Consider the following 15,463-nt stretch of genomic DNA (forward strand, 5'->3'; position numbering starts at 1 on the left):
CACTGCTAATAGAAGAAAAATTAATATTAGTTCCAATATGAATGGAGTGCTGGATTGACTGAACAGGGAGCTTTGAAATAAATATCTAAGAAATGTTTGGATGAAATGGACATCTTTACAGACATTTGGTCTGCATTTCAGAAATGTAGATGATTAAATCCACATTGTTGGCTTCTTCCCCCTCTGCACTATGTCTTTCTTTACATCTTGCAAAAAATTTATGAACAAAGTAATTGTAAATCTGCAATGTCTGTCTTGTCACTTAGATTCTTTTCAGAAATGCTGCCTTGCCAATGTAGATATACAATCCTGAATGATTAATATCTATTACTTATAATTCTAAATACAATGGAAGGTCACCAAACATACCCTGCCTAAAGGAGTCTGGAGCCCTTTAAAATCTCACTAGTGATGGATCCTGAGTGAGCTTAAAATCTTAGCAAAACACTTTTCTATGTAGGATTTCCAGTATTTCCTGCTTCTGACTATGGCTAAAGCCAAAAAAGCACAAAGGTGAGCAAAAGATACAGATCTGAAAACATGAGCTTGGATTTCGAACCCAAACAAAGGTCCGGGAGTGCCTGGATCTTGGATCAGCCTATAATAGAGCTATAAGTAAAATGCGAAGTTAGGATGCAGGGTGAGACTTGAATTCAGATAGAACAGGCATAGTAGGTAAAAACTGTTTCATTTTGCTCTTTCTTATATCTTTCCTTTTCTTATATCCATCAATACATCTATATAGAGTATCTTGGGGGTGTTAGAATAATGAAGATATTTAAGGATTTTTTAATTCTTATTAATTAAAAGGAAGGTAGCTTGGGGATTTTCAGATTTTATAATGAAATTCTAGAAAAATTTTACATAAAAATCATCTTAAAAAAAAGCTCATTGCACTAACAGCTCATTTTCTTTTTGTTATAACCTCAATCATTTTTAAACACAGTTTTTTACAAATAGATGCAACTGGAGGTCACTGAGATCAACTGATTATGATTTAGCCCTCTTCTAGCAAACCTAAAGAAAGACATTAGAACATATCAGAACCACAGGATCCAGTAAACTGGTGAAGATTCAGGTGGAAATCAGGTCAGACCCTGAACCGGTTCACTTACCCTGCCTGAGATCTGCTTCGTATTTGGACAATCTTCTCTAAGGAGCTAAATATAATAAGCACATAAGAATCTGCATCTGCCTCTGCGTCTTTATTCAAAGATTCACTGCAGCTGTGATTAAGCAAAAGAACTAACTGAAGTACAAACCTGGAAAAAATCAACTGAGAAAAATGTAGATTCTGTTGATGGGCATGCCCCTAGCCAAATTATAGTGAAAATTAAAAAATCCCAGTGACCATTAATCAGATAGAAGACTTTTCTCTAGAAATGAATTTGCCGAGCATTGCTGATGACACTTTTCTAAACAGGCAGCCATGTTGACCAGTGTGATGAGTGAAAACCAGAAAGACAGACAGAAAGGACTGAGTGAATTTAAATAAATAAATAAATAGTTGCCATAATTAAAAAAAAATAAATTACAAATAATTCCAATCTCATGAAGAAATGTTTTTAACAAGCCACATGTGCTTGTGCAGACACTTCTAATCTCATTAGATTGTTCTGGCTGCTATCAGTGTTCTCTGAGCCAGTTGATTTCTCAGCAGTGTTTTAAAGAGTGCGAGCCTTTGCTCTCCAGTCTAGCCACTGTTAAAATAGCCCATTCTAGGAGAAGACTTGGGAGTTCATGTACTTTCTTCCAAGGTTTTGAAAGTTTGGAACAAATTGACTATTGCATGTGAAACAATAGTCAACCACAAACTATCTTCACAATCAACAATCAACATTCTGTTCCCAGCTGGTTAGTGTGAAAAGTGGAATAATCCCACCAAAGCAAGAGGATGGCTTCAGATTGTCATCAGCATCACATGGCAAAGGCTGATTTTCAATCCTGTCTCCAGTCCTCCAGCTTTTTGGTGCCAAACAAGAATCTCTCTGCTGTGAGATTCCCCTCGGTCAGAGTTCACAAGTTTGTGGTTCCCTTCAAATCAGTGCAGCTCTAGCAGATCTCATCAGAAGGGAAGACACCTTGGGTTACATCTTAGCCTTATTTTATCCTTGAAAACAACACTAAATCTCCCCAGACTGAAAATCAAGAGCCATGTGCACTGTTGTACATATCAGGGCAGCTGGGTTTCATGCAAAAGAGCTGTCATTATGAATTTGCTAAAGTAAGGTGCAAATAATCACTCACATAAAACAGATTGTGTCACGTAGATGCTACAGATAGAACAAATAATTGGTTTTAGAACATAATCCTAATTCAGAATCATGTAACCTGAATGGGTCAAACCTGGATGAATGGGACTAAGGCATAATGAATGGATTTTGGCTAGCATACTTGTTGAATTTCTGGATGGAAGTGTGCCTCTCTCTGTTTTAGCCTGCCCTCTCTGAGGGTCTCAGAGCAAACTTCTGGGGTGAGATGATGAGTGTTTGAAAGTGATCCATTTGGAGCCCAACATGAGGAAAATGCCCCCCCCCACCTGGAATTCATGTGCAGCAACAGCTTTCTACTGCCTATCCAAGTTTCCCAAGATGGCAGTCATAAAGGAACTGGCAACCACACAGTCAAGATGACAATACCCTGCATCGTTTGGTTAGCTTTGCCAATTTCCTCTATAGTCACTGGAGACAATATGCTGTCCCCATTATCACTGTGTCTGCATGTCACTACCAACTTGCAGATCCAAGGTCTGCCCACCCAATTACTTGTTCATTCTTGTTTGTTTAAATATTCAGATCCAACAATATCACGTAAATTCTATGCAAAGTAGCATCTGCAAGTCTGACATACTCGTTCAGGTTTCCCCCTCTTGTGCCAAGTTAAAAACAAATGCCCTATAAACTCTTGGGCCTGCTAAAACAGAATATGTAGTCTGAGAGTTGGGGTCATACGCCTTTCCCCCCAACCCCTCTCAGATCTTGCTCCTGCCTCAAGGATGTCAACAGCACTGGGGAAAAAAACGTCCTTGAAATAGCCTACAGAAGAACCCGTTCTATGTGTTCCTAACTCTTGAAAATTCAGCTAACATCCTATTTTTAAAACTCCAAAGAATACAGGTGGTGATATACCCCAACATGAAAAAAGAAACTATTAAAGTGGATTAATTTCAAATACTGATTGCAAATAATACTAGTTGAGCAAGATCTCAGGTTCAGATTTCAAAAGGTCTCCATGATCCCACACTAGAGCTGCCTTCTCTTTTCTCAAGGGAGAAGCAGATTTGTCCCTTACCCATACACTTGAACAGATGAAGTCATAGGGATGCCAACCAGATAGCATAACAACAAAGTATATCTTAAGGCAACAAGGAGAAGAGTCTGTAAAAGGGGATAATGAGCCACCACTGAGGTCACTTAGGACTTGCTGAGCCGCTTGGCCACGTCTGCATAAGCTTGCTCAATTTCCTTGTCAGCTGCACAGGTGTTGGTGAATTCATCCCTGGCATACGCGTTCTTCAGGTACCGCCACAGCCCTGTCATCTCCGTTGGGAACTCAAAGTTGCGGTATTTCTTTGCAACAATCTAAACAAAGATAAAAGAGAGAAAAAAGTTAATTATTAGTGGTATATCTCCAGATTCTCTTTTAGAGAGCTTCTTACTCTTTCTTATTACATAATTAATCATAGAATCATAGTATAGTTAGGGTTGGAGAGGACCTGAAGATCATCAAGTTCCAACCCCCCTGCCATGGGCACTAATCCATATCACTCAAGGCTCTGTCCAACCCGGCCTTGAGCACCTTCAAGGATGGAGCATTCACAGCTTCCCTGGGCAACCCATTCCAGTGCCTCACCACCCTTACAGTAAAGAAATTCTTCTTTATATCTAATCTAAACTTCTCCTGCTCAAAGTTTGAACCCTACCACTACAGTCCCTAATGAAGAGTCCCTCCCCAGAAATAGGAAAGGACAGAAATGTTTGGAGGCTCAGGGACTTGAGAAACACAAAAGCCTGAAAAGTGACTGTTTGTTGTCCCATATCTTGCAAGGATTCCACTTGGCCTAAAGACACTCTAAACCAATGGCTTGATTACTGTCACCATGTTAAGATTTCTATGGTATCTGAAGTTCATTAATTTTACCATACTGGGTTTGGGGGTTTTTTACCAGTCTTCAGTACATTACTTGAAGCTGAGATGCCACATCAGAAAAAGCTGATAAGCTGAATCATAAAATGCAAGATAGGTTTAAGAGAAAGGTATTAGCAACAATTGTATATAACATATTTTCATATTAATTTTAACATTTATATTTACCATTATATTTTATATATCCTGTATCTGTATTTTTAATGTATGCAATTTATTTTGCCTGGCCAATGATGTCAGAGGATGTAACCACCTACAGCTGTTGGAAGGCTGTATCTGTCTTCATGCAAAAGAAAAATTCAGGGTGATATGGGTACCATGATTGAGAAACCAAGATGATTTAGCAGACATTAGAAACAGAAGTATTAGAACAAACTGGGAGAGAAAATGGTTATTTCAAGACTTGTCAGACTAGGAAATTGTCTATCAAGGGAAATTTTTGATTTCTAAAAACAGTCAGGCCCTTATTCAGGAAAATAGTTAAGTGCATACTTAATTTTAAGCACCTGTATAGTCCCATTGAAGTCAATGGGACTAATCTGTGCTTAAAGCTCGCTGGTGGGTTAAGTAGCTTCCTGGATTGGGACATTTCAGTTTTCCTGTAAGAATATACCATATAGAATAATCCTGCGGTGACAGAATGAACTGCTAATAGGAAGGGATGGATTAGCTAATTTAATGAGTGCTTCCAATCTCTAATTTTTCTGACAGTATAAAATTGTTCCTGGGCATAAATTACATACATATGTGCCACAGAGTTCCCCTCTATTTTTAAAGCACATGGTAGAGCTCTTTCCCATCTCAGATTTCTCAGGACAGTCATGCTCTTAGAAATGACTGTGATTTCTTTTTATTAGCAGGATTCACTTGGTATATGCAAGTCCAAATCCTGTCCTAAACTGCATTTAATTAAGCATTCTTGCCTTCAGTGACGCTTCACACACACATGGGGAAGATAAAACCCACTGGGCAACTTAAGTCAAGATTTTCATAATTTCCAGCACACATCTTCCATCAAATTAAAAACTAATTTACCCTTTTCTTCCATCTGTAAAATGTTTTTCAGGCAATATCCTATGGCTATGCTTGTCTGAGAAAGATTTTAATTCTTTTTTAACATCTTTCATTTCATCCAAGGGGACAAGAACCAGTAAAGGGCCGCATATTCATTTTGCACTGTCTGATTCCAATGTTACCAATGAAGACAAGCCAAATAAAGAGCTAAATTTGTGAGGATATTATCACATTTCTTACCTGGTGACTTATGCACTTTTGTATTGTTTTTACCTCCTTTGCATGCATGCAGTCAGCTGCCAGGCTCAGTTTATGTTTTGGCTCATGGAGCCAAGTTAGACGCATGTCTTTAATTCCTAGCTTATTTGCTTGCCAAGGCGTGCCAGGTACTTGCTTTATTCTAAAGAAACATGTCATCTTATAAATAAAGTAAATGCAACATTTACAAGTCAAGATGATGTACACCGTTTGCACTATACCAGTGACCATTGTACATCTTAAATCCTGGACCTCAGCAGTGACTTTGATTTGCTAACTTCTCTGTGTGAAGTATCAGCTGGAACAAATATTCCCTAAAAAGATGGACTGCTGCTCTTAAGCTATAAATGGATGGGAACTGACTAAAGCTCTGATTTCTCTCTTAAGAATAATGGAAACTAATAAATATGAAAGACTGCTGTTACTTGCAGCAGGGTAAAAATAAAGAGATGAGATACCTAGATCTTAACATTGTCTTTGCCACTAATTAGTGATGGGACAGTTTCCTCATGTATTTAATACATTATTTAAATTACCTTTAGGAAATAGTGAGGAGCAAAGGTACTTAAGGTATCTATGCTGAAATACTTTAGCAGGCAGCTGTCAGAGCAGGACAATTCATTGTCAGATAAGGCTTCTTTGACCATCATATGACATCTTTTACCTTGACAACATGGAGCTTGGGCAGAAGATTGCAGTCAGCAAGGGTCAGGTCATCTCCATCCAGAAACTTGCGTTTAGACACTTTCTCCTCTTCAGTGCTGTCTGCATCAATCTCCTCTGGCAGAGGGGTTCTCAGATAGTCATCCAGCTTCTTCAGAGCCTTCACCAAACCTTTTTCAAGGGCTTTGTCAAAAAGAAACGAATAAGTGATTAGGGCAAAGTAAGAATTATTTAGAAACACCCACTGTCAATGGCTATGGTAGTATCTAGAAAAAAAAAAATAAGGACCATCTTTTTGTTGTTAATTTGCACTCCAAAGTAGCCCAGCTAGGTCTGCCTGAAGGTAAAGTTCATCCTAAAATGGAAAAAGTGGACACAGGAAACTACTGTGCCACGTCTTCTCCTGACTAGCACAAAGAGGTCATGGAAGGAAAGAACAGCTTGTCAGCATGATACACCAATAAAACACATACACCCTACAGCATTCCTCTGGTCTGTTGAGGCCATCACACAGTAAACTGGAGGCCTGTACGCTGTTACTTTATATTTCTAAACAGCTAGGTAGGACTGTAATGAAACAGAATTTCCCAGCATTACTTCAGTTCTAAGAAGCTGTAGTTTTGCAAGTTTTAAATTTCTTCCCAAGTAATTAAAGGCAATAGCAATAATTCTGAAGATGCTAACCAGAGCTCTAAGGAGCTGGAAGATACACTGCAACTGAAACAAAGGTAAGATTTGTGTAATATTGTTGATATTTAACAATAATGAAATACATCGCTACACAGGTGAGATGTTCAACCACTGTTAAGATTTTCCCCACTTCATGTTCAACTTAGGTGCAAATTCTCTTTCTGACATGTCTCCAACAGGGTGTCACAATGGAGAGGATATTTTAGACCTTTTACTGAAGACCATGTCCCACACTGCTGCTGGCTCCAGCAAATTCCAGTCTTTAAATGCCACTTAGACATAGTATAAAGAAGAGTACAAAGTTTTTACTTTAAAGTACCAACCCAGGCACAGAATTTGTGTTCTTATACTTTACTGCCTGGATAATAGAAAAAGTTGATTGCAATAATGCACTTACAGAAAGCTGAATGACTGTGCCCATGTTTGCACGGTATTTAAATGTCAAACACTCCAGGGTAAGAAGGGTCTTCTGCATTTCTATTCGAAGGTTGATAAGTACAGGGGAGTCCTTGCCCCTCACAAGTGCCCCAAAGTGAGAAAGCAATATAAATAAGAAACAGCAAGAATTTACAATGTGAAAAAATAACAACATGACTCATGGGCTTAGGGCCAGAATTTCAGCTGGTGAAAATTACCTGTAGTGATTTATACCTGCTGCAGATCTGGCCTGGAGTCAGCATTTAAGGCCTAATCCTGTAAAATGTTATATCCCTGAGTAACGTACTGCCATTTAACTTGGGGAAGACTACTCAATGCTTCAGGTTACTCAGGTGGTGTAGCACTACAAGGCCTATGGAGGTAAATATATTTATGGAGCACCACACAAGCCTCAAAAGGCTTCAGGGATCATCCAGCATAGAGTAGCTTGCTAGCACAGGTAGCTCTGCTGTCAGCCACCCCTGTGCTTTTGGCATGGAGAGAAATGAGGCATGCATAGGGCCATTGAGAGAGCAGGAGCTGGACATCACAGAACATGATTTCTTTGCTGCCTTAACATCCATTAAACCTTGTGCCAGCAGGGGAAGTCAGATTAAGCTGCCTGATGTTTTGCTCCCACTGAAGCCTCTTGGCCAAGCACCAGGAGCCTACCAGCTCTTTTGTGGCTGACTCCTAGACACAGTGGCAAATCCTGGCTTAATTGATTGACTGGAGAAATGACTGCAATCCAACTGAAAACACCCCAACAAACATAGCAGGGAGGGAAAGAATTTTATTTCTGAAAGCAGAGCATCTAAAGCGACTGAAGTGCTGCCATCCATGAAACAAAAGTGTTGCCATCCCTCATTTAATCAATCCAAATTGAATTTTGACACTGACATTCTGCTGTCAGATGCTGGCAGTGGTGTCTTTAATTGTCTGCAGCTGTGCTCTGCTGCACAACTTCTACTGAAGGGTAATAATTTCATCGTGTGTAATATACCCCCACGTGGCAACACTCAAAAGATTCAGCAGTCTATGGTTTGACCCATGACACCTGTTGAACAGATAGTTCTCCTTCTCTTGGTCAGCTTCGGACTATGCCCTCTTAGAGTGCATTCATTTAGAGACAGTGGAATCAAATTACTGTTATTTAATTCAATTTTGCTCATCCAGACTTTAGAGAACTGGCTTAGCACTGAGCATTTTCCAGTATCGCCTTCACCCAGTAGGATTGTTGGTCAGCTGAGTCCTCTCTGCAATATTTCCAGTATCGGTACTATGTTAGATGTTTGGTGCTAGCCCATGGGGCCAGTTAGGTGTGTGTACAAAGACAGGAGCAGCAGGTGAGATGCATCTATGTAACTTTTCTTTATAGGTGGGTTTTTTTTGCTCTTACTGATATATCAAAATGCTTCATGGCCGACGCAAAAAAACAATAGCTGGAGTGAAGCCTATTTGTGACAGTGGGAAAAACATCTATCTGGATTCATACCTGGCACTTGCAGACAGCAACTTTCAGCCAGAAATAAGTATATGTTCAGAGTTTAACACATCTGTAACCTTATTCACAGGCACTGCTGGAACCCACAGGATCCTGTTGACATCTTACAGGCAGGGCCATCTCATACCCTGATAGTCAAGAACTGAATCACTACTTGTAACATGAATGACCCCATGTAATTAATCAAAACTCTTCTGATTCTAGTAGATCTCTCATAACAGCCATGAAAATTGAAGAGTAGTGAAGAAGGGCAAACTGCCTTTCTTCCAACTGAATAGTGACAGAATTTTTAAAAGCTAAGAGAATTAAGATCCTAAACCTGCCATTTCAGATGGAGTTCAGGTACAGGATCAGATTTTTAAAGTCTGTCAATGTTTTTTAAGCCATTTTTTGAAATCCATATGCAAACATCCATGTTTCAAATCCTACTTTCTAGGTGCCCTGACAGATTCAGATTTATCTATATGATTTAAGTCATGTTCCTTGAGAAGGTGCTCAGAGAAATGCCCACTGAGGGTAGGAGGATGAATAAAAGAGTCTCAAAAATATTGAAGCAAGAGGTTTCTAAGTGTCGTATCTCAGAAAGAATCAAAAGTATAATGCTGGCATGACTGAGGAACTCCCCCTATGTTTGAATTCACCAGTGACCTCCCAGAACAGAGAGGTATCAAAAGGACAGTTTTTAGTTTCTTAGAAAAAAAACTGGGAGAAGTGCTCCTTATGACCACAAAGAGTTGAGGTTAAAAGCTTGATACAATGGAGAGCAGTGATGAGTGGCATTCTTCAGGGATCAGTATTGGTTTTGTCAGTGACATGAACAGTGGGATTGAGTGCACCCTCATCAAGTCTGCCGAGACACCAAGATGTGTGGTGCAATCAACATGCTGGAGGGAAGGGATGCCATCCAGAGTGATCTCAACAGTCTTGAAAGGTGCACCAGTGCGTACCTCATGAAGGCCATGAGCAAGATCCTGCAATTTCAGAAACATTTAAACAGCCCATTCCCTTGGCAACTTATCCTCTTGGAAACATCATTAAGTAACTACTTTAACTGGTAACAGCTGAGGCTTCACTGCAAATCAATGGGTGGAATTAATCTCTGTGAAGTGAGTAAGTTAAATCAGCTTCCTGTAGTCAATGGAGTCTCTTCTACATTTGGTTTAGGTGTCCCCTAAATCAGCTGTTTGGAGAACTTCTCCTGAAGTGTCTAATCTCAGACTTGCATTGTCTTGGTAGTGTCAGGGTGGACGATTCGGTATTACAACACTGAATGGAACTATGCCTGAGAATGTGGCTCTGCTGCTTTTGGAATTTCTACTTCCCCACTCTGCAGACTTTCAGTATTAATATAAAGATCCCAAATGTGACCCATTCTGCAAGAGGAGCCCTGCTGTTAGCTTACCCATGCAACTGCTGCAATGTCTGAACTCTTAGAAACCATCTTCCTGGATAGTGAATTCACCAAGCACAAAGGCACAAGCATTGTATTGCCTCCACGGCGACGTATTTAATGTAACTTCAAATTTTAAGAAGCTCTAGCTGTGTATATACAAAATCCACGGTGGGACCATCTGTCTCATCCTCCACTCTAGGCTATTTATGCAGTCCAAGACAATTTATAGCAATCACAGTCCTGCTGTGTCACCCTACCAGTAGTAAACAACAGTATTAACAAAAAAAAACCCTCACGAACTCTTTGTGATTTTCCTTCTCCCTTCAAAACTATGCTTTATACAACTTTAGTTAAGAATCCTGAGTTAGAAGCCAGAAAAATAGCACTTTCCAACCTCAAAGCAACCACAGAACACTTAATGAATGTATTACCATCTGTCAAATGCACAGGGTGAGGTTCAATTTAGCTGATGATACCTAATTCACAATGACGCTCTGTTTTCAGCAAAAGGTTACTTGATGTTGAACAATGACATTAACAAATCTTGACATGCACAGAAATATAAATAATGTAACAGAAGTTAATAATTGGCAAAATTGTGCTCTCAGTTACACTGACATAAAAGAGGAGTAACTCCACATTGTCAACAAGCTATTCCGTATTTACTCCAGTTCAACCAAGAGACATACTTTGGCTCTGTTACTCAACTCTTCAAGCAAAAACTTCCTTAAACTATTAGCCTGTGCAACTATTTCCAGGGGACGAAGAGAAGCTGTTGTGTCTTGAAGTAGTTATACCACAATGGAACCAAACATGGGAAAACGTAAATGCATGGAGCAATACTTCGGGGGGGGGGGGGGGGGGGGGGGAAGGAAGGAAAGAGTGAGCAAATATCAAAGATTCATTACTAGGTACTCAGGATGAAATTTTGATCATACCAAAGCCCATGGAAGTTTTGCTGTTGACTCCCTTGGAGTTAGGATTTCTACTGAAGCTTTTAAAGCCAAAAAGGACTACTATTACCAGTTAATCTGACCTCCAAAATAATACTGGCCATAAAACTCCCATCATCACTGGCCATTTCCATCTCTACTTTCTGTGGGTCAAATAAGGCTGAATTAAAGTGGAAAGTAACTAGAAAGTAGTAAAAGAAAAACCGTTTGGAAAAAGTAAAACTGATTCAGGCTGCCCACACCCACAGCATTTGCAGAGGTCAGACAAGGACTCTTCTTCTTCTTCCCCTTCCTTGAACTCCAAATATTTCCTTCCTTGTTCAATGCTGGGACGAAGTGAAATAGCAAAACAGACAAAGCACATAAATGCCAAACTCTGTGGCCTGAAGGAGCCACTGGAAGGCAAATCATTCCATCCTAAAATAGTAGCCTAGGAAAAGCTGAATTACCACCAGAGGAGCCTCTCTCTTTTGAGAACAGGCAGACTGGCTACCTAAATTTAATATAGCTAAAATTAGGTGAGATGACTCCTGTTTTATGTGTCTGAGTGGAACCATTGCAGAATGAGAATTTTACTTGATAGTTATTATGAGAAGAGATGCAAAGCACAGAGGGCACAATAAGAGCATTAAGAACAATTGTTTCTTTGCCAAACTGAACATGAAAAACTGATTTATGTTATACAAGAGCAAGATTAGTTCATTCTTTAAACAAAGTTTAAAAGCAAACAAAGTAGTTTAAAGAAAAATAACATAAGATTTCCAAACAAGCATGAAAACAAAAAGAAAGCCATGTTTTGGGATGGTTGGTTGAGTAAATCATGCCTAGACATTCCATAATTTTCACATCACTTTTAAAATGTTGGTAATCTTCAAAATTAACATCTTTTCCAAATTGAAAAAAAAAAGAATAACCTTTAGTTTCAAAAGGTTTAAGAGAAAATACTTTCACTTTTCAAAACAAGTCATTCTTCACCAAATTCAACCCACATTTCCCAATAATTCAGGTTACTCACACCGCACATGGCATTTTTCTGTCAAATAAACATTTTGTCACAAAATATTTTCTCCAAGGCAAAGTAAAATACATGTGGCCCTCTTCATAAGAGAATACCACTGAAAGCACAGTGACAACAAGGCTTCGAAGTCATCTAAGCCAAGCAACATAATGACTTTTGTAGCCATCATCTGAAACCACCTGAGACTGACCTCAGCAGAACCGCAAGTTTCTTAATTGTCAAGCCTGGGCAAGTTCAACAATGATCCATGTACAAAAATGAACAACGATTCCTGCTGCTACCCTGGATCACTGATTGATGCTTTTCCTTTTTACTGCTTTCTTCTACTGCCCTCCAGTAAGATTTATCCTGTAACACACGCAAATGAACTTGGTGAAATATGCAATGAGGGAAAAGGGGGAACAGTACATAAATATTCACAGTCTCACACAAACAATCTGAGATTTATTTTTCCTTTAAAAATACAAACCACCTTTCCTGATCACTTCCAGATTCAGAGTTTGATATTATGTGAGACCCAATACTGTTTTCTGGTAGGAGAGGGAAACCAGCTAAGAAACAGCAATTTAAGGTAAGAAAATATCATTCTACCAGCCTGACAGTCTGATTAAAGACCAACGATTCATATTTTCACTCTCTTTTTTTCTCCATCCTGCTCATTTTTTTTCCAGGCAGGCTCAACAGAGTATTGTAACTTTAATCTGTATAGATTAATTCTTCTTACATGGAGGAGCTGTGACTGCAATATGTACACCACTGTATTACATATTGAACAGCTTGTCTTCCTCCCTGTGATTTCAATATAACCCTTGGGATTTGAGTGCTGCCTTGATTTCTTTTGTTTAGCCATTTCAGAGTCAGGTATCTTGTCTAAGCTGGTTACGTAGGTTCCCTCTCTGCTCAGAGGTACTAAGCATCTCCAGAGAGCAATTCCTTCCAACTTCCTGAGACACCTGATTTAAACTGCTGTGACTCACTCCACACATGCCCTCCTTGATGCTTGAATTATAGATGAAGCCTAAAGGACTAATTCAGACTAGACACCTAACTTTCAGGGAGGTAAAATTAGGTGAGATGAATCCTACCCTTTAAATACAATTTCATGGTTCACCTAAGTGATGTAGGATTATACCTCCCATTTTATTTCATGTTACTTAAATATTAGGGCTTACTCCCCAAAGTACATTGCCAATTTGAGCATCGCAACATCCTTTCCAGGCATGTTTCTGCCTTGTAAAATCCCCAGCTCTGAGCAGTGCCTATACTGAGAGGCAAATGAGTGGGCAGTCACAAAGAGAACCATTAGAAATTCAGAGAAGGAGGATAGATGTTGTATACTCCCAGGAACCCAAGGCATACAGATGCCTAACTCTGGGCCAAAGGGAGTTTCAGGGTGAGTCACCCTCCTATTAAAGATGTTCCACTCTAGATAAATAATGCAATATTCACTGGAACAGAGACTTCTGCATGTTCCCACAATAAAGATAAATGCCCATACAACTATGCTGAAAGGTTGTGATCTGTTTCTCCTAATTTAATGAATCAATGAATACCTAGTTGTGTATACAGAAGAAAAATAGATTAGTTTTTCTTATTCCTCAAGTCTACTTTCCTGGTTAGAGATTTCTCTTAGGAATTTTTCTTAGGGCCCTGGGGATCGTAATCATCATCAAAATCAGTCAGAGCTGTGACTTGAAAATGGAATTTTACTGCTGGTCAGTGTTCAGGTGAGCTCACACCAGTAGTGGGATGAGCCACAAAAACACAGGTACACACATGCAAACAGCCACACAACTTCAGTCATAAGTTGCCTTTCAGACGTGGTCTAAACCATGCATAAATAGGTATATATATTTCAGTATATGTTGGCATATATGTTCTGTGTATGTCTAGTGAGAGAAATGGAGGTGCTAAACCCCAGGAGCACTTCATACATGACTTCAAGGAACATGGAGCTGAAATAACAGTTGTTAGATACCCAAAGCAACCTTAGGAACACAGACACATCAAAAGTCTAATGATTGACTTACAGATAAGGTTCACCTTGCCTAACTTCAGCCATCAAAGCATTAGGTAATTAGTCCAACCTAGTTGTTCAAGTCTCCTTTATAGATCGCAATGAAAGAAAGGCACTGTCAAACGTTTATATCCATATTTTAAGATCAAACTGCCCTTCTGAAATGGACCTATTTCTCTCTCCATTGACCACAAAAGAAGCCAGGAATATTGAATGGCTAATGTTTACCTTTTAGAGAGACTTAGGTGAACTGATCCCTCCCTTACCATCCCTCTTCCATTCCCTCCCTACCTTATCTACAAACTCTTGATGATGTGGATTGATCGATTAGCACTTCAAACCTGAAGTCTAAAATATTTCAGCAGACTTGACTCAAAAACTCCACAGAAGGCATCTCTCAGTCTCAGAGGGACTGACACCTGAATTCCCCAGGTACCCCTTCCTAAGACTGAGCACAATGATCCAAGTTTAAGAGGTTAGCTGGATTTAGGACACCTGAGTCTCTTCTTCTCAAGCTTTTCTACATGACCTATATAAGGTTTAATGACTTAAATTCCCTGCCTTCCAACTTCCTATATATAAAATAACGATAATAGCACTCTTCAGCCACAAACTGTACATTGGTAGAACCAGTATTTTTAGCAATCAAAAAGAAAGAAGTAAAAGCAGTCCACCAGCCACAGACTTATGTTTCAGGTTAGAGGGGGATAAACAGTAAATATGAAACATCTTTCTATTTTTGTGATACCATCTGTCCTACTCCCAGATTAGGAGTGAATCAATAATGTTTTCAAAGCAAAAAAAAACAAAAAAAAACCACATTTTTCAAATATCTAGAAAGTTTGTTTTAACTTGTTTCTAGTCTTAGACTAAAAACTCAGTTTTCTTCCTTCTCTTTTCTTACATGGCTTTACAGTGGAGGTAATAAATAAATGTAATACTTGTAACTTTATCATAAAGAATGAAATTGGAGCTCCTTCAAATGCTGTTTTTTAAGAAGAGAACCCAGGTGTTCCAATGACACCAAAAGAGGGGTTCATTTCCCAGTCTCTTAAGAGGCCAAGTGACCCTGAGGGCAGGAAGCAAGTCAATGTAAAACTACTGTCCTACAAGTGCCCCAGGAAGAACAGCACCTAACGTGCATTTCACAAATCATTGTAACCTTGCAGCAGCACTTCAGTGACAAGCATCACTCCTAGAGCATGTCCCCAAGGGCCTATTCCTGACCCCTGTAATGCTAGTCTTTTGCAGGTGTCCCTAAAACAAATGCAGAAAAGGAGCAGCTGATTTGCATCAGAAAACTGAGAAAAAAACCACCCCAAAACCCAAAAAAAACCCAACCAAAACCACCAAGCCTGGCTGATTATAAAACCACATATGTATAGCATGA

At 39.3% G+C, this 15,463-nt stretch overlaps 1 protein-coding gene across 2 annotated transcripts in view; it reads right to left on the reverse strand.

Moving 5' to 3' along the window:
* Positions 1-2,948: 2,948 nt before the first annotated feature.
* CLIC5 (chloride intracellular channel 5) overlaps positions 2,949-15,463 on the reverse strand; it is a 72,342-nt gene continuing 59,827 nt past the window's right edge. For both annotated transcript variants that reach the window (XM_057427523.1, XM_057427524.1), the window contains exons 5-6: positions 6,083-6,264; positions 2,949-3,581 (exon numbers count right to left, since the gene is read on the reverse strand). In XM_057427523.1, the coding sequence (XP_057283506.1) occupies positions 3,414-3,581; positions 6,083-6,264 (350 nt within the window). In that variant the 3' untranslated portion in view covers positions 2,949-3,413. The remainder of the gene's footprint in view (positions 3,582-6,082; positions 6,265-15,463) is intronic.

The sequence above is a fragment of the Pezoporus wallicus genome, unplaced genomic scaffold (assembly GCF_028554395.1).
Source record: "Pezoporus wallicus isolate ANWC-B61680 ecotype Strahan unplaced genomic scaffold, APGP_CSIRO_Pwel_v1 contig_6464, whole genome shotgun sequence".
Lineage (NCBI taxonomy): Eukaryota > Metazoa > Chordata > Aves > Psittaciformes > Psittacidae > Pezoporus > Pezoporus wallicus.